This window comes from Sinocyclocheilus grahami, unplaced genomic scaffold, assembly GCF_001515645.1.
Source record: "Sinocyclocheilus grahami isolate Dianchi unplaced genomic scaffold, SAMN03320097.WGS_v1.1 scaffold248.1, whole genome shotgun sequence".
NCBI lineage: Eukaryota > Metazoa > Chordata > Actinopteri > Cypriniformes > Cyprinidae > Sinocyclocheilus > Sinocyclocheilus grahami.
In genome coordinates this window covers 1,006,870-1,026,913 of record NW_015505427.1, presented here as the reverse complement: position 1 = coordinate 1,026,913, position 20,044 = coordinate 1,006,870, and the positions used below count along the sequence as shown (strand labels likewise).

The 20,044-nt window shown below is 38.2% G+C and overlaps 2 protein-coding genes across 2 annotated transcripts in view; one reads left to right on the top strand and one right to left on the bottom strand.

Annotated features, from left to right (window-relative positions):
* Positions 1-8,890: 8,890 nt before the first annotated feature.
* LOC107598228 (thioredoxin-interacting protein-like) lies at positions 8,891-10,624 on the bottom strand. The gene is made up of 4 exons (XM_016289507.1): positions 10,115-10,624; positions 9,734-9,809; positions 9,499-9,646; positions 8,891-9,190 (listed from the first exon to the last, which is right to left on the bottom strand). Exons 1-4 carry the CDS (start codon positions 10,368-10,370, stop codon positions 8,891-8,893), a joined length of 780 nt encoding a protein of 259 aa, XP_016144993.1. The 5' UTR covers positions 10,371-10,624.
* Positions 10,625-13,337: 2,713 nt separating this feature from the next.
* Positions 13,338-20,044, top strand: part of LOC107598218 (metaxin-1-like) — a 27,802-nt gene continuing 21,095 nt past the window's right edge. Inside the window, exons 1-3 of the mRNA XM_016289497.1 lie at positions 13,338-13,466; positions 19,506-19,575; positions 19,885-19,964. Coding sequence (XP_016144983.1) covers positions 13,386-13,466; positions 19,506-19,575; positions 19,885-19,964 — 231 coding nt within the window. The 5' untranslated portion in view covers positions 13,338-13,385. The remainder of the gene's footprint in view (positions 13,467-19,505; positions 19,576-19,884; positions 19,965-20,044) is intronic.

The following is a 20,044-nucleotide window of genomic DNA, read 5'->3' as shown; positions in this document are numbered from 1 at the left end:
CACAGGTTTTGCAAAGCTCTCACGAGCTATGAAATCCTCCCTTCTTCTAACTCTGACTCTGCTCACATGTTAGTCATGTGCTGCATCATTTCATTACCACAGTAATCATCTGACTTTACTTTACCAGAAACAAGTAAACCTACATTCCAAGGACTCCACCAGACCACAAAAGTTGTACAGCAATCGCTTATCTACATTTATTTGCTGATTCTCCGAAAGCGGCTATAACTCCTGACTCTCATGGGAGAGCTGAGTCAGTGCCACCCTTTTCCTGCTTCCTCAGATCCAGGATCAGCCCTTCTATTGTGCTCGGAGGGAAGGTGAAGTACTGCAGTGTGCTTCCTCTGTTTGCGTAGTTAACAGCTCTCACTTCCTCCTCACTTGGGATCTGATATTGATTCTATTCAGTGACACAATGTTCTTGTTACTGCAATAAACAGTCCAGTTAATGAAACTGAAGTAAAACAATAAACAGTCACAGTGCGAGTAAAGCTTTGCCAGCATTCATTTTTCATTAGTTTTTGGCAGCGTTAACAGGTAATTTAGTACTGATTGAAAGTCATGACATATCAATTAGTAACAGAAACTTTGAAAGCACCACTAATAAGGAGAAATAATATATATTTGGACAAGTATTATAATTGCTATTGCACATACTTGAGGACAGAGAAGTCCTGCACTATTTGTACTATGAACACAAATAATAACTCAAAATCTGCTTAGTTACAATAGGATTGAATTCCCACATGGAGCATCCCTTATTTAAAAAGAAAGTACCTATTACAGACATATTAGAATATAAGTGCATGTAAATTAAATATAATCTTTCTGGAGATTTAATTGCAGGCAATTATTAAATATTATATTAATTTAATAAGGTCAAGCTTTATTTTAAGTTTCGATTCTTGCTATTAATAACCAATTAACTATGACTTTTGCCTCAATAAACTACTACTTTGCTGCTTATTAATAGTTAGTAAGGTAGTTGTTAAGTTTAGGTGTTGGATAGGATTAGGGATGTAGAATAACGTCAAGCAGAATATGTGCTTTATAAGTAATAATAAACAGCCAATATGTTAATAATAGGCATACTTGTTAATAGTGAGAACTGGTCCTATACTAAAGTGTTACCTTTAATAAATATGCAATAATTAAATATTATAATTTAAATCTATATTAAATGCAGTTAGCTGAATGGTTTTTGACCCACTTAAGTAGGACTTAAGCACATCTTTATATGTAATTTCATGATTACTTCTATTGTTTCTGATAAATGGAAGTGTACTGCTGAATGTACTGACAAGCATTTATGATGAACTGAAATATGATTTAATGTCATTTCTACTGAAACTTCAATGTCATCTATTTAAATATATGGTGAAGTTGCAATTTAGTACATTTAAAATATATTAGCCACCTTCTTCAACACATCAAAAGAAGTTATTATTAAAACAATGATTTTTATTTAAAGTAAACTTTTAAGTAACTTTAACTTTAAAGTAAAACATTTACTGACATTATTCCAAAGTGCACTTTAAAGTGTAGGCTACTTATGTGTTTTAACAAACAGTCATGAAAGTGAACTTTCTTTAACTACACTTAAGTGACTTTTTTATTAAAATGTGCTTTGTGTGGTAACATGTAATTTATTAGATTTTTATTCAAATCAAAAATGCTGTTTAACATTATTGGATCAACCTAAATACATTAGGTTACACCAACAAAATGGCTAAGATGAGGTAGAAATAGTTGTTTAAGATAACAATTGCAGGTTTTTACAGTGTAGCACTGTTTAGTTGCTGTGACCCATACTGTAATGAACACTAGATGCAGGCACTTCTAATGATCACTGACTGCAGTATCAGACTCATGACATGACAGTTATGCAGCACGATCCTCATATCTCAAAATTCTCATGTTCGAAACACACAACAATAATATTACTTGGGGGACACCATGTGAAAGCAGGGAGATGTGGTGATTGTTTGCGTCGAGCTCTCTGATTAGGGCACTGAAGGGGAATCAGCAGACTTTAGACTAAACACACAGCAGGACACAGACGTAATCAATGGCATTGTGCTGCACATTATCTCTGGCTTTCTCACTCATGTCTTTGTCCTTCCAGAATCCTAATTAATGCTGCACTGCTGAAATGTTGACATATGTACAGGCTGACATCAGGAGAAAATGACACACTGCCTATAATAGCAGTGCCAAACATAGTCCCAAATCAACGCATTCGGTAAAAAAAACAAAAATGCTTCAGTGCTTTCACTTCCTCGTTGTGCCACTGTCAGCTTAGTTCTTGCTGACAGTAGGGTTGTGATATATCATGACACTGTCCTCACACCAGGGCTTGTCAGCAGCTCGTCAGTTCGTGGTGTATCACCTAAATGAAGCCACAAGTGTTGGCAGTTTTTGCCGCTGTTTCTAATATTGGCTTGAAGGACTGAGTCACGGCTTATTCAGCAGCTGAGGTGACTGTGCGACCTTTGATCTGACTTTGAACATCACTGATTTCTGCATGAGTCTTTAAATTATAGAAATGAATGCAGATACCCAATGACAAGGTTTCTAAACTGGTGCATTGTTGCCCAAATATGGGTCGCAGGTCTGTTTTGATATAATGTTTAAAGGAATGAACATTTGCTGGAAATGTTCTCAGCCTCAGGCCATTCAAGATGTAGATGAGTTTGTTTTTTTCATCAGAACAGATTTGGAGAGATTTAGCATTATATGACTTGCTCAGCAATGGATCCTCTGCAGTGAATGGGTGCCGTCAGAATGAGAGTCCAAACAGCTGATAAAAACATCACAATAATCCACAAGTAATCCACATCACTCCAGTCCATCAATTAATGTCTTGCGAAGTGAAAATCTGCATGTTTGTTAGAAACAAATTCATCATTAAGTCGTCTTAACTTCAAACTGTTGTTTCTGGACATAATCCATAATAATGCTTCTTCCAGTGAAAAAGTCCTCTTGTCCTCTCACATCAAAATCCACCAATATATTAATTTAGGAGTGTTTTGGACTCTTTTGGCTTGTGAACGGTGCTTGATCAATGCATATTTCTGTCAATGTGTATTGACAAAGGCCAAACGACTTTTTCACTAGAGGAAGTAATATTATAAATAGAGGACCCATATTTTTGCCGGAAGCAAACACATTTTATTATGAACATGCACCTTTTTGCTTAACAAGATGTTAATTGATGGACTGGAGTGGTGTGGATGATTGTGATGTTTTTATCAGCTGTTTGGACTCTCATTCTGACGGCACCCATTCACTGCAGAGGATCCATTGCTGAGCAAATGATGCAACGCTAAATTTCTCCAAATCTGTTCTGATGAAGGAACAAACTCATCTACATCTTGGATGGCCTGAGAGTGAATTCAGTTTCAGCAATTTTTTTATTTTTGCGTGAACTGTTTCTTTAAGAGTGGAGCCATGTTAGTGAATTACAGGGGAAAACAGGTACATGATGTGACTGTTTCTACACTCCAGATCCTGTAACCCAGCCTTTCTGGATACGATCATGTGCTACTAATAGTAAGGTTGTGCTCTATTGTCTTAGGCAGAGTGACCTAGAAACTGCTGAGTTATGTGATATGTGATATCACACTCTTGCTGTCTCACCATTGCTCACTTCAGCCACATATTCTGTGCCAAGGACTTCCCCAGCATCTGCTGAACCCCTGTGACACGTGACAGATGCAGGCCCTGGGATCTTAAGCAGCCTAATGTCCTGACCTTTCAAAAGATACACTGAAAGAAAATACATTTCATAACTCTGGTGCTGTTTAAAAGCGTCCCAGGATGCACCTGAACTTGGCTGAGTGAGCCAAACTATAATCTGATTATTTTAATTTTTTTTCAAAATTCTTAAGACTAGTAGAAAGTGAAAAACAACAGCATTTTTCATAAATGGAATGATGCTTTGTGACATTATACTGGTCATTTTCCATTAAGTTAGCACACATTTCCTTTTTTTTTTTTTTTGCAGACTTCTCTAAGTGAAGACTAGTGTTCTTATGAATGCTTACCTGTGTGTGTGCGTGTGTGTGTATTTAATTTAATTTAATTAACAATGGCTTTCTATCAAAATTCCACAAACTCCCTGCAGTTCCATAACAAACCTCTAGGGGTTCACAATCACAAACCTTCAGCAGGGAATCCCTGATTTGTATTTTCCAAAGAGGACTGTCCTTGCAATTGTGAGTTACTTTCAATAAAAAAATAAACTGCTACCGTTCCGTTTTAAACTGATTTGAATAGTTTGTGCATGCTTCCTAAAAAATGATAAACATACGTAAACTAGGATGATGGGCTCACTTTGATGTTTACCTTCATGCACCAATGCTGTTTCTGTTACTGTGCATGGTTGTATCTCAGTGCATAGGCAGTACAGCACAGGTCAAGGATAGCTGAAAAGCTGATATTTCCTCTTTCTCAAAGTGTTGTTGCTCGACTGACTGTAAACAGAACATTCCGATCTCATGGGAGGAGTAGACGCTCCTGCACAGCAACACAGGCAATCGCAAAACATGTCTGTGTGCATTTCTGCAGTTCGTTCTGAGCCCTCCAGCTGTTTTGATCATTTCACACGTGAAATGGATGGGAAACAACACTGGCCTGTAATGATGCAATAATGAGCGTCTGTGCAACAGTCAAAGTTTGTCTAGTTGTTTACAACATTTTGCACGTTTTTGTGACTTTTTGGAACTTTAGTAGGTTTTATGTAACAAGTACGTCAGGATACAATGTCTTCTGTCAGCATACAGTGTTTTGAAAAAAAAAAAACAACACTAACTGTGCTGATCTGGACAAATCCCATTTCCCTGTCTTTCATCAGTTTCTCTGCCTTTGTTTCAGTTCCCTGTGCCTGAATTTGTTGAGACAGCTATTTATATTTAACAACATGTAACATGACCTTCACTTCCCCATTTAAAACATTCAACAAGTTCGTAAGGTTGCTGTACAGGATAGATTTTGACATGTTGGTTTCAACACAGATAATTGAAACAATTTTAAAGATCGTATACAGTATAAAACACAAAGTTACAGATATAAAACTTAAAACACACATACACTTCCGTTTCCTAAGTTTGGAGTCGGTAAGATTTTTTAAAGAAGTCTGTTCTGCTCACCAAGGCTGCATTTATTTGATCACAAATACAGCAAAAACAGTAATACTGGGAAATGTTATTACAATTTTAAATAGTATGTTCTATTTTAATATGATTTAAAATGCAATAAATTTCTGCAGCCACTACTCAAGTCTTCAGTGTCACATGATCTTATAAAAATAATATTTTTTATATTTTTGTGAGAAGCCTGATACATTTTTTCAGGATTCTTTCGGAAAGTTCAAAAGAACAGCATTTAATTGAAATTGGAATCTTTTGTAACATTATAAAAGCATTTAATGTCACTTTTGATTAATTTAAAACATCTTCTAAAAAAAAAAAAGAGAAAGAATCTTTCCATGTTTATGTCTATAAGATAGTGCCATGCTCCTTAAAAGGCTGACACCCGCATTTTACACAGAACAGGCTAGAGTCAGACAGGAGATGCAGCGTGATCACAGCATGCTCAAAGCATCTGGCCAATCAGCAGGAGCGTGATCAGAGCCAGCCACCAATCAGACGCCAGAGACATTTGGGCTGCTGTTGAGCGTACACATATGCAGGGGAAGTACTGTTCTCAGCCTCAAGCCAAGGATGACGTGGGCGGGGGGAAAAAACTGCCATTTGGCAGAACACAGGAAGTAAGCGAGCGCGGAAACGGAACATTTAGTGGATTCTGGGGGTTTATCCAAATGTGCAAAGGTCAGAAGTGTGGCCTCATAAATTATGCCATTTCTGTAATTATGGTATGCCAGGAATAATGTTTTCCTAAATAAAATCACTGATGTTTAATAATTTAAACAGATTTTTTTTTATTAAAATAAAAGTAAAGTGTAATATTATTATACTATTTAATATAACACTTTCAATTAATATATTGTATTTTAATTAATTAATGAATGTAATATATTTTAATTTATATATTTTACATTTTATGCTGGCAAGGCAGGGATTTTTAGTGGATGTATGAAGTCAGTTTTCCTCAAGTTCTCAAAAATTAACTATCAACATGATAACAGACCACTACAATTGTCACAATACCCACACCGCAAAGATATATACTTTTTCTTGCCAAAATATATTTTAAATATATGCTAAATATATTGTAATCAGTGAAGCTCAATTAAATCAAAAATATTTTTAGTTTCAACCTTCATATACGAAAATGTTATAAAATGTTAATATAATAATAATAATAATAATACAAACAGAAGAAGTGTTATTGGTTCCCCAAAGAAGCTTCCATTAAACAGTTCTTAAAAGTACAAATTTTTTTAGTGTGAATAATGTTTTAAAAATCTAACAAACCTTTTTTCCACTATAAAAAACCTTTTGTGGAATGGAAAGATTCCATTTATGTTCTACATGGAACTTTAAATGCCAATAAAGTGTGATATTTCATATGACTAAACCTCGGAAAACCTACTAAATCTGAAACCGAATCGTGTTGAAAAAGGCCAAACATTCCTTCCAAAGGATTCCTTCTTTACAACGAGATTCATATTAAAATCGGACCTAACTGTTCCACTCTATTTGATAGAACAAACAGATAAGCAAATGGAAAAAAGGGTGGTGTGAGAGAAACCAAAAGAAAAAGAAGGACGAGAAATGAAGGGAATCATAAGCTTGCATCAGGCGAATGAAAGCTCGCTGAACACTGGGCTCAACCAATGAGAACATGCATGATTATGTGTTTTTGCCAATCAAAGGAAGGCACAGATATGCTAGGCAGCCGGCCAAGAAAGTTGCCATCATGAGCTTACTATGTCGTGGGAATTTTGAAGTTGAATACATACACCGCTAAAGAGAGTGGGAGTTTTTGGTCACACCAAGCGTAAAGTGAAAATGAGTTGTCTTTGAAGACTACTTAGAATTCCCACTTAAATTCTGTCATCCACTGAGACTGACTGGAGCCAGCAGATGAAACTGAAATGGCTCATTCTGTCTATTAACCCTATAGCACATATTGACCTCAGATTCAGACTCTGAGAGTTGACACTAAAACTGTTCCTCGCAAATCTTTCTTGCATTTGAACAGTGGAGTTTGTTTTATTTCTCTGCCTGTAATTCTGCCGAGTAAGGCCAGGGTTCAGGCATACCAGAGTCAGGAGGCTACATAGAAAGCCATATATGGCCTGGCTAGGCTGCCGAAACGAACACTGATTGTTTTAGGAAAGGATTTTTCAGTTCGCCATTTACCATTTGGACTACATAATGCACCTAATGCTTAGATTATGACAATATTAGCCCTTATTTCCCAAATACCTGTGAATGTTTGGTCTGGATTGAACTTTATTACAATTACCTGTTCTAGATTAAACCATATAACACTTTTCAAAAACATTTTAGTGCATACTAGGTCTGTCTTAAAATAAAACTAATGTGCAAGAGATACAAGATATAAGATGAAAACTCTATATTCTATGTGGACTAAATAGTATAGTGTATAGAATATGATGGTAACCACGACATTCTTAGTTTTTTAAACCGTCTTTAAAGGGGTCATATGATGCTTTTTTAAAGATCAATATTTTGTGAATTTGGTGTAACAGAATATGTTGACATGCTTTAATGTTCAAAAAACACATTATTTTTCAAATACTGTACATTATTGTAGGTGTGGTTTATATGGAATAATCGTAATATGAGTTTACTTTATGGTCCGAACCCAGAGTCTCCGCTGGGATATATCAGTAGGAAAGTAATAAAATGAGCATCTTCCATCCAAAGAATTGTGTTGCATTTCGGGCCAAAAAAACAAACAAAACATTGTCGAACAACAATATAAAAATGCGGTAAACTATTAATGGGTGATTCTACAATTAATTGTATTATACTACGATTGGAAAATACTGTACATTGATAAACTGTTCGGCGTAATGGCGTTTAATGTCTTCGACAGCGCCTGTAGTCCCATTTAGCAACTTGTTAGCAACCGTCTTTTTAAAGAAATGGAACAGTTTTAATTGCGCCTCTGATTGGCCTCTGATACATTCCTAAGCTCAACAGAGTTGTGTGTGATTGGTTCAAAAGCGCAACACTGTAAAAACGCCTAAAAATGAAATACAGTGCAACATGAGCAGATCTTAATTTAATGCCGCAATCGACACTGTCTATTCATATTCACTTTGTTAGCAACAGATGTAATAGATTTAATTTATTTGTGCAGGGGCATTTTTGTCCAATTTAGTGCAATTTTTGCCCCAAGTCCCCGTGGCCACACGTGCCTATGGTCATGTAAGTTGCCTCCAATCAAGTATACAAGTATTTTGGGGTGAACTATAGTAGAGGTTCTACTATAGTATAGTATGGTAGAACCACTATAGTACTACTAGTATAGTACTATGAAAATGTACTATACATTCCCCCGGCAACACAGAAAAGAAAATGCAAAAACATAGACCTAGTGACAAAAAGTGAAGCGTATACATTTTATGATTACAACACTGTGGTCATAAAGGAACGGTATGGTATGTATGGTCATCAACAATATTTGGCAGTGGAGTTTAAACAATGCTCAATTGGCAAGTGGCCCAAAGTGTCCTAAGAAAATATTCCCTGCACCACCAGCAGCAGCAGTCTGAATAGCTGATAAGGAAAGATGGATCTATTCTATGCTTTCATGTTGTTTATGCCAAATTCTGACCCTACCATCAGAATGTCCCAGCAGAAATTGAGACTCATCAGACCAGGCAGCCTTTTTACAATCTTCTATTCACTTTTGGTGAGCCTGTGCAAATTGTAGCCTCAGTTTCCAGTTCTTAGCTGACAGGAGTAGCACCTGGTGTGGTCTTCTGACCAGAGATGATGTGGTTGCCACGTACTGAGGAGAGTTTTTGCCTGAAGACCTTGGTGCGGCCGTTGGCCTGGTAGGTGTGCTTGGCGACGATGGCCGCTTTGGGTACCACGATGCGAGAGCAGGTGTTCTCAAACTTGGCATCGATGCAGATCTCTTCACCCTCGCAGAAGCCACGCCTGTCGATTTTGGCGTTCAGAGAGACCTGGCCGTCTGGGATGAACATGCAGGTGACCTTCTTCTCCTTCATGCCTCCAGTAGGGGACTGTTGGATGGAAAACAGAAATGATGAGGACATAGTTCATTGTTATGCTCAAGGAACCACAAAGATTGCAATCAAAGTGCGCACGTCCAACAGGCCAAAAGCTCAATGTGAGTGCTCAACCACAAAAAACGATTTCAAACAGTAAAAGCAAAGTTGCCACAGCTCCAAAAGTAGAAAAATATCTATTTATGTTTTCGCCACAGGTGATGCTCAAGGAACCACCAATAATCAGAATTTTAAAAAACGCCCAATCAAGAAGTGAAGACATGATTTGTGGCTCAAGTGAATTACTGATATGCGGAGCTCACCAGCAAGTCTGGGGTGTTGACATCCAAGGGCTCCTCAACCTCAAAGTGCTTCTTACACTCCAGGGCGGGCTGAGCGGGTCTTTCCATCAGAGCCTTCACGAAGTATTGAACGTGCCCAAACTTGCCCTTGTAGGAAGACACCAGTTGCCTGTTGAGAAATAACACTTGTATTAATTAACCAACAAACGACTTAGAAGGAAATGCATGGCAGGCGCTGGTCAACTGGAACGCTTACCCTTGTTGAGGAAGCTCAAAGCCAAATGAGTAGTCATACTTGTTGCCAGGACGGAGGATGACCGAACCATCGGTGTCTGTGAGAAGATAAAACATACAAGTTTTGAAGAGTTCTAACAGATCATGATACAAACAAATGAAACAAACCCATTAGAAACAAAGGCACCCCCCTTACTATGAGTGTGACTTCACTATCAGTTAAGACCTTCAGCGGAGAACTATTTTCACATAAATAACACCTTACTGTAACACATTTACTTAAAATATCCAGAATGCATGCCTTTTTCACAGTGTCACATTCCAACATCAGCACCATCTCAACAAACCCACCTACCAAAGCCAAGTCAGCTTTAAACACACACCTACAACAGTTTAAGCTCACCTGCTGGTTGGTCATCCAGGTGGACAAGGTCTTCATACTTCAGATAGTCCACTTCTTCACGGCATCTCTGTTTGCCTTTGGCGTACTCCACCTTAGCGCACCCGACTCCCAGCACCCTCACGGCCGTCACCCTGGTCACCTCCGACACCTCCACCAGCACCTTCCCGGACACTTTATCTCCACTGCAGTAAAAGGTCTTGGACGGGTCGCTGAAGGCGATCTCGAAGACCTTGACTCCTTTTGTCATCGCCACCATTGTGTTGTTTTATAAACTTCCAAGCCGCAACGAAATGAAGACACGCGTCTAAAAGTTGGTAATTCAACCAGATAGTTAGTAGTCCTTCAAAAGTGCGTCCGAAAAGCTTGACCTGGTACGAAATGCAGCAAAACCAGTGCTTTGTGTAAATTCACAATTCACCCACTCCTCTCTCGCATGGTCTGTTTAGCAGCTATGCGCACGCTGGGCTAGGCTAGGGCTTTATAGCCAGACGCGTCTGCCAGTGACTCGCTCGGCTTGTTTACCACTTCAGCTGTTCATGTGGAAGCGGGATGCACAGCATGGCTCAGCGCATGCACAGCGCTCCCATTGGTCGAAATCCGCTGTTCGTGTCTTCCCCAGCCAATCAGCGGCCAGAAGCGACGCGTGGACACCTCGTGGCTGAGAGCGCCGAGCGAGTGCGCAGCAGCTGCAGGCAGAACAGAAGAAGGGAGGAGGCGCTGGTGAAGTCTGAACAAAGGAGTGGGATGTAGCAAGAGCATGCCCAACAATTTAGACAACCAATGAGAAAGTCAACCGAAACCTTCACTGTGTGTGCTACGTGCACCGTTTGGATGTACTAGAACAGTGTTTCTCAACCAGGGGTCCGAGGACCCCTAGTGGTCCTTGACATAAGGCCAGGGGGTCCGTATAAAGTATGCATTTTTGTATACATTTTGTATATTTTCCCATGAAAGAAAAATCCAATATAGCTGATGATATGGCCAAATACTGGACAAGTCAGCTAACTTGAATTATACTTGGCTGCATTTGGTCCTCACAAAGACACACATAGATGAGCCAGCTTTGTTCTGGGGGTCCTTGAGGATGCTTCTGAATTGGACTGGGGTCCGGTACGCCAAAAGGTTGAGATTCACTGTACTAGAACACAGCTGAGGCGGGACTCCCCCGAAAGAAACTCGAGCCTAGTTTAACAACATCCGCCGACTTATAAGAAAGCACTTGACTGCAGTGCTGACCTCGAAACCACATATTAATATGCATTTATACACGTTTATACATACAGCGCTGGTGGCCAAAATGATTAGAGCACTAGTATTTTCAGTCACCAGCTAAAAAAATGGTTTTAAGTCAGTCGTTTCTATCTTTCGCTGTTGTGTGTCAGTATAGGAAATATCAGTTTACATGTCCAAACATTCATTTCCCTAAAAAAGGGTTTCATTTATAACGCTCCAAAAACCTTACTGACTGATGTTTTAGCGCACTTCCTGCAAATATGGACAAAATAAAGGGTCTCAATGAAATATGTGCAGTTTCACATGGTTAGTGCAAACTGTCCGTGACCAAAGCAGCATGAGAAGATGAAGGCTGCATCACAGCCACAAGACCAACGTATGTTAATAAAGATATGGCAAAGCTGTTTGGTACACATTATCTTTAAGGTGTCTAGGATAAATATATGAACGCACACTTTCGTTGTGTGTGGTCATCGAGTGAGTCAATTCTTGATGTGACCGGTGACAGTACAGAATATAAATCCAATTGCAGTTGTTAGTGAAAATTGCACTAAAATGTTGCAATGACAGAATACTGCATTAAATTAAGAGTTCAAATGTTACAAATAAGTTACAATACTGATGTTGTAAAACTGGGAGCACTAATATAAAAATGTGATGATATATGCTACAAAAAAGTAACAATATGTTGATGGTTGTATTTGTTTGTCTTTTATCTCAGTATTCCTATCAATGTTGTATAGGGTTTTTTTTATGCGTAATGGTAACCCTAGAATGTGATCAAGCTGTTTAAAATAGCTGGGCTAAGATACTGTATATACAAGCAACATAATGCCACACACAAATCATACTAAAACACTGTATTGTAGAAAAATGTATCTAAACTCATATTGTGCTACTGAGCTGACCTCAAACAGTCTACACAATAAATAAATAATAATTATAATAAATAATAATTTAGTTATCGACCATTTCCAGACGGCTCTTTTTGGCGTTTCTACTCCACACAAGTGCTCTGTTTACTGGAGAGTAGATCTGTTCACCCAAGGGACCACTTAACATGAATATGATTGACTTGTGAATTTGATGGTGATTTGTGAACAATTAAAGAGTAGGCTTGGCAGAAATAACGAGAACAGAGAGCAACAGCGCCCCCCACTGGAAGAAAGCGTGACTGTGACACTGGCGCCCTCTGCTGGTCACACCCGCGTATAGCACAATCAAATGGAAAAATCTGTCAAAATTATTTGAAAATATATTTATATCCATATATATAAAAAAAAATTTTTTTTAAATTGAATGAAATAGGTATAAATACATTTTTTTTAAATTCATGTGCTGTGTCATTTTTGGGCGAACTGTGTTAATTTAACAGATATGTCTCTCGATACCTTGACACTTGATTGCAGTTCATCTCAATGTAAATGTTAAACGTGAGTACACAGCACATATATTAAGATCACATGGCAGTAAACATTTCAGAGAGGGTTTTTTTTTGGACTTCTTTCAGTCTAACAGTAAGAGGCAGTGATTTTCTTAGAAAGTCAGTTGTCCCTTCTCACACCTGTGAAAAATAATTATATATTATATTACTAAATTATATCACTTAAAAAACAGTTATATAAACTGTCGTATGTGCGATTTAAATGACTTTAAGATTTACTATAATATCTTATATTTAAGTAGCATTTATTAAACCGATTAATTAATTTATTAAGAAACAAAAATCTGTTTTGGACCAATGAAAACATTAACTTCGTTTTATTTCAGCTTTCTTCTTCTTCTACTTATTATTATTATTATTATTTCTGTATCATATTGCCGTTTAACGAATGAATGAATAGCTTTATTGTCATTATCCAACTGTACAACGAAATTTAAAAGGGCCCAACGGGTTTTAAACACTGTTTATAACTTTAACAATAAATGGTTGAAAAGACTTTTTTCGGTGTCCTACATTAGCGCAACGGACAGTTGCTAGTAGCAACCACAGAGCGCAGTACTTCCAGGTGACAAGCCACTTACAAGCCTCTCCAACATGGCGGCGCCCTTGGAGCTGTTCTGCTGGAAAGGCGACTATGGATTACCCTCGGTAGATGTGGACAGTCTAACTGTGCTGGTAAGAGAGAAACACAGCGGCTGGGTGTATATCGCAGTAGTTTCGCGGTAAATGTGTTGTTAGGAGAGATGGGCGGTGTCTGTATGGGCTCATGCTTTAAACTCTCTCATATATTAAACAGTTGTGTGTCTGATAGAGTATCGAACGATCCTCTTGGTTCAGCAATTACAGTAATTTTAAGGATCATAAATGAGTTACACTAGGTCCGCTACACTGCTATAGGTGCATGTGATTCCGATCATGTTCATGTTTCATGATCCGTGTCACAAACAGTTGATTAGTGGCCTAGTAATAACATAGAATCTTACATGTATCATTCAACTCCTAATATTTAATTGTTTAAAATATATATAAAAAATGGAAATCTTATTTCATAATATATTCTAAATTAAAAATGTATGCGACATTCAAATGTATAATACTGTGATGTTGTCATTTTTTTAATGAGAATGACTGATATTAAGTTCCCCTTAAGATTATTTATTAATTTCTTAATTTTGACAGTAAATCCATTAGCATACCTTTTTTTTCTTCTCTCGACAAAGACTGTATGTTTGACTATAGAGCATCTTAAAGGAATAGTCCTCAGCCTCGGGTCATTCAAGATGTAGATGAGTTGGTTTCTTCATGGGAACAGATTTGGAGAAATGTAGCATTGCATTAGTGTCTCAGCAATGGGTGCCGTCAGAACGAGAGTCCAAACAGCTGATAATATCATCCACAAGTAATCCTCACCACTCCAGTCCATCAGTTACTGTCTTGTGAAGTGAAAAGCTGCGTGTTTGCAAGAAACAAATCCATCAAGATGATTTTAACTTTAGTCTAAAATACGAATCGTCTATCTTGAGCTCTCTATATTGCTTTCTGCAGTGAAAAAGTATTCTCTGTTTATAAGTGAAAACAGTTCTAAACAAATATGAGGTGGATTTTGATGCATTTTTCACTGGAGGAAGCATGATTATGGATTATGGACTCATATTTTGGCCAAAAGTGATGGCTAAGAAGTTGAAAACATCTTAGTGGTGGATTTTTTTCTTTAAAAAAAAAAAAAAATAAAAACCGGCTGTTTGGACTCTCATTCTGACGGCACCCATTCACTGCGGATGATCCATTGGTGAGCAAGTGATGTAATGCTACATTTCTCCAAATCTGTTCCGATGAAGGAACAAACTCATCTAGATCATGGATCATCAAATTGTCAGTTTTGGTTGAACTACTGCTTTAAGGAGGGCACAAGCAAGTGTCTTATTGTTACACTGATCCTCCACCCCAGAGATGATGAGTGTTCACATCTAATATAAAACTCCCATTGTTTTTTTAAAAACCGTAATAGTGTGCAGTGGCCATGTGTGTCTGTTATCACTTGTCTTTGTTTGTGTACACTCAGTGTGGATGATGGTAGAGAAAGACAGGATTATCTGGCCATCCGACACAGCTGTCTAAACAGCCAGCGGTTTGTGTGCGCCGGGAGTGAAGGGTCCTGTAGTGCGGAGATCCAAACTCCCCAAACACAAAAACAAACAGTAACCGAGAGCTTCTCATGTTTCCCGACAGTGACGGGAAGAGAAACGAAACTTCAGGATTTCAGGAAAAACTGGGAATCACATTGAAAATTGCTTTGTTGGAATATGTTAGATAAAACTATTCTTAAGTGAAAGGCCAAAAAAAAAAAAACCCTTCAATTGGTGCGTTCAATAATTTTACTGCTTTTTCTTATTTCCTGAAGTTGAGCATTCTTTTTAATTTTCATTTATGCATTTGGCAAAGGCTTTTATCCAAAGATACATTGCTCATTTTTCTTGGGATTCAGAGGACAACAGGCTCTAGAGTTTTTCACTGGACGAAGTGTTATGGATTGTGTATTTTGGCCAGAACAGTGGCTTAAATTAGTTAAATTATTTCACACATTTCCTGGGAGTCAATCCCATGATGTTGGTCCAAGGACCACCCAATTAGTCAGGAAGAGGTTGTCTGACTGTCATGTAAAGTGACCAATCACAGTTGTTCTGTTCGACATCACGTTAACAGATTAAATATCTTCTTTCATGTTTACCTGAGGGGAGGATCCAAAGGATTGGCCGAATCTGCAAAATCTTATATATGATTTATATATAATATATGACTATATATATATGACGTGACATGTGGCCAAGTATGGTGACCCATCCTTGGAATTAGTGCTCTGCATTTATCCCATCCAAAGTGCACACACACACACATGGGAACAGATTTGGAGAAATGTAGCATTGCATTAGTGTGTCAGCAATGGGTGCCGTCAGAACGAGAGTCCAAACAGCTGATAATATCATCCACAAGTAATCCTCACCACTCCAGTCCATCAGTTACTGTCTTGTGAAGTGAAAAGCTGCATGTTTGCAAGAAACAAATCCATCAAGATGATTTTAACTTTAGTCTAAAATACGAATCGTCTATCTTGAGCTCTCTATATTGCTTTCTGCAGTGAAAAAGTATTCTCTGTTTATAAGTGAAAACAGTTCTAAACAAATATGAGGTGGATTTTGATGCATTTTTCACTGGAGGAAGCATGATTATGGATTATGGACTCATATTTTGGCCAAAAGTGATGGCTAAGAAGTTGAAAACATCTTAGTGGTGGATTTGTTTCTTTAAAAAAAAAAAAAAAATAAAAACCGGCTGTTTGGACTCTCATTCTGACGGCACCCATTCACTGCGGATGATCCATTGGTGAGCAAGTGATGTAATGCTACATTTCTCCAAATCTGTTCCGATGAAGGAACAAACTCATCTAGATCATGGATCATCAAATTGTCAGTTTTGGTTGAACTACTGCTTTAAGGAGGGCACAAGCAAGTGTCTTATTGTTACACTGATCCTCCACCCCAGAGATGATGAGTGTTCACATCTAATATAAAACTCCCATTGTTTTTTTAAAAACCGTAATAGTGTGCAGTGGCCATGTGTGTCTGTTATCACTTGTCTTTGTTTGTGTACACTCAGTGTGGATGATGGTAGAGAAAGACAGGATTATCTGGCCATCCGACACAGCTGTCTAAACAGCCAGCGGTTTGTGTGCGCCGGGAGTGAAGGGTCCTGTAGTGCGGAGATCCAAACTCCCCAAACACAAAAACAAACAGTAACCGAGAGCTTCTCATGTTTCCCGACAGTGACGGGAAGAGAAACGAAACTTCAGGATTTCAGGAAAAACTGGGAATCACATTGAAAATTGCTTTGTTGGAATATGTTAGATAAAACTATTCTTAAGTGAAAGGCCAAAAAAAAAAAAACCCTTCAATTGGTGCGTTCAATAATTTTACTGCTTTTTCTTATTTCCTGAAGTTGAGCATTCTTTTTAATTTTCATTTATGCATTTGGCAAAGGCTTTTATCCAAAGATACATTGCTCATTTTTCTTGGGATTCAGAGGACAACAGGCTCTAGAGTTTTTCACTGGACGAAGTGTTATGGATTGTGTATTTTGGCCAGAACAGTGGCTTAAATTAGTTAAATTATTTCACACATTTCCTGGGAGTCAATCCCATGATGTTGGTCCAAGGACCACCCAATTAGTCAGGAAGAGGTTGTCTGACTGTCATGTAAAGTGACCAATCACAGTTGTTCTGTTCGACATCACGTTAACAGATTAAATATCTTCTTTCATGTTTACCTGAGGGGAGGATCCAAAGGATTGGCCGAATCTGCAAAATCTTATATATGATTTATATATAATATATGACTATATATATATGACGTGACATGTGGCCAAGTATGGTGACCCATCCTTGGAATTAGTGCTCTGCATTTATCCCATCCAAAGTGCACACACACACACCGTGAACACACACCCGGAGCAGTGGGCAGCCATTTTTGCTGCGGCGCCCGGGGAGCAGTTGGGGGTTCGGTGCCTTGCTCAAGGGCACCTCAGTCGTGGTATTGAAGGTGCGAGAGAGCGCTGTACATTCACTCCCCCCACCTACAATCCCACAACTTGGTTATCTTGTTAAATAGGCTACTTCAATTTTCCATCTCAACTGCTTGGACCAACATCATCCCTGCCGGTACGAGACTCGAACCTGCAACCTTTGGGTTATGAATCCGGCTCTCTAACCATTAGGCCACGACTTCCCCATTCCCCATCTTGTCAGTAAACATGCAAAAACATCTCTTTTAAGTGCCTCAAACAGCAAAAAAATGCTTGAATATCTTTTAAAGTTTCTGTGCTTTGAACTTCACAAACATTGATTAAATCAAACATTTAGTTGCTCCTCTCAAGCATTCATCGCTGCAGTATTGGAAAACCTGTTGAAGTCAGCCAATCAAATTCAATCTTTTGTCTTCACAAAAGTGTTTCTAGTTTTTGTGAGTTAAGCACTTGCATAGTTGATTAAATTTCACACTAGACGACTAAATAATGTCTAACGTTAGCTAATCACTGGCTAATACACTGATAGATTTCAAGTTTAGTTGTAATGCCTTCAAATCATGCCTTTTTGTGAATAGAAACTGATTTGTTTTGGAATATCCATATCATTTGTGTATCTGTCTATCTATTATTTATATATATATATATATATATATATATATATATGGTGTTTCAATTGCCGAGTTGTGTGTAGAGGTGTGACAGTTGTTCAGTCTCAAAACTAGCAGTTGAGATAGAAAATTGAAGTAGCCTATTTAACAAGATAACCAAGTTGTGGGTTTAGTGCCAAAGGGTTTCGCTTAGACTGTAACATAAAACCTTCATTCATCGTCTGTACGTTTCGGAGCAGTAGCACATGAATAAGTGGGCCAGTGGGCTTTACTCGACGAGGGGAGCATTGCTTTAACTGCAGCCAGACTCTTTCTCAGGCTCTTTTCAGGTTACCAGATTAAGCCATGCATCTCAACCGATATCATGTTGTTTATATCTATTTTATTACTGGTTTCAACTCTTTATTGTCCCATGTCATCTTAAATTTTGGGATGCATGATTTATTTCTGTTCCAGACATGCTATTACTCTTGTACTCTCTTCGTTTTACATAAACAAAGAAAAGATAAACTATGAATTCTTTTCCTGCTAAATGCCTTCTCAGCACGGCAGTCAGAAGCCGCAAACCACACTGGAATTTACAGAGCGGCAGCGCTGCCGTTTGATCTTCTTTAATGGTACTGTCGAGACTGGCTGGAAATAAGATGCTATCTCAGGTCTGAGCTGATTTTTCCTCCTCCAGCCTTGTCTTCGCTCAGAGATGTGACTTTCATAAATTCCTCTGAGTGTGAGAGATGATTGACGTCTCCATGCTCAATTTAATGCAGCTGACTGCAAAATGTTGTTTACTAACAGGGCTTGGAGTGAGTCCAGGATTTAATTTCCCCCGCTGGCAAACATGAGACCCTACCAGACACTAACTCAAGTCAGCACATTTTTGGACGGCACAATTCGTGATTTACAGATTGAGCCCCTCAATGTCTCAATAGCAGTTTAGCAATGCTCAGATGATCCAGCACTGCTATTTATCAACTGCTTTTCCATTTTTTACACACACACACACACACACACACACACACACACACACACACACACACACGTATACAGTGTGTGTAAATGTGTTTTATGAAATAAATAAATAATATAAATGTGTGTATGTGTAAATGTGTTGTGTGAATATGTACACTCATTTTAAGCACATTATTGAACTGTTTAATCATTTTAACAGAAAAAGGCAGCTTGTTGTCAAAGCAAAATTTCTAATTTTTACTGAAAATAACTAAAGCTAAATCTGAAAAAAACCATTTATATAGACATACTGTAAAAACTAATAAAAGTGCACAAAATTAAAACAACTTTAACTAAAAATAAAACAAATACTATAATATTCTCAGTGATACTAAAATAACATTGATTCACACATACAATGACTTGAATACACCTTTAAGCAAAAATGTAAAAAAAAAAAAAGGTCACGGTAATACAATTTTCCTAATATTGAAATGAAGGGAAAAAACGCTTCATTATAAGAATGAAAAAGGGGAATGAGTTAATTCTGTGTTTTCTCTGTCTTTTTTTGTTCTCTTAGGCCTATGCCAAGTTTGCTGGTGCTCCTCTTAAAGTTCACAAAATCACCAACCCATGGAGAAGCCCTACTGGTGAGTTTTCTGCCAGAATCACGTCAGGCTTCACTGGTCATCTGACACACGAAGCTGTTAAAGTGAGCTACTGCCAAAGACTGAATGACAGCTTGTATGTATGCTGCACGAGGGGACCCTAGACTGGTCATTGCACCCTCTTTCAGTTTGGGTCAGAGTTCAAAAGGTCATAGGTTAATGGTTCAAGCGTCCACTGACTTCTGGAACCCTTTGAGGAGAGCGTTAGGTTTGAATACACTTGTACTTAAGGGAGTGTGTTGAAATTTTCTCAAGTAGAGTTAACATGCGAGTTGTTTTCTCCTCCGAAAGGTACTCTGCCTGCTCTGAAGACCAGGGAAGGAGGAAGCATCTCCCAACCCAGTAAGATCATCATTCATCTCAGGAAACAGGTGAACAACCTCCCTCTCAACCTTCAGAGCGAGGCCAACAAAACACACACACACACACACACACACACACACACACACAC

What these genes read in the sequence shown, in the direction of transcription:
- LOC107598228 (XM_016289507.1), bottom strand. Translation starts at nt 10,370, where the DNA reads ATGGTGGCGATGACAAAAGGAGTCAAGGTCTTCGAGATCGCCTTCAGC. An exon ending in TTTGAGCTTCCTCAACAAGG is followed by an intron (nt 9,647 to 9,733) that starts GTAAGCGTTCCA and finishes ATTTCTCAACAG; the next exon opens with GCAACTGGTGTCTTCCTACA. An exon ending in TCAACACCCCAGACTTGCTG is followed by an intron (nt 9,191 to 9,498) that starts GTGAGCTCCGCA and finishes TCCATCCAACAG; the next exon opens with TCCCCTACTGGAGGCATGAA.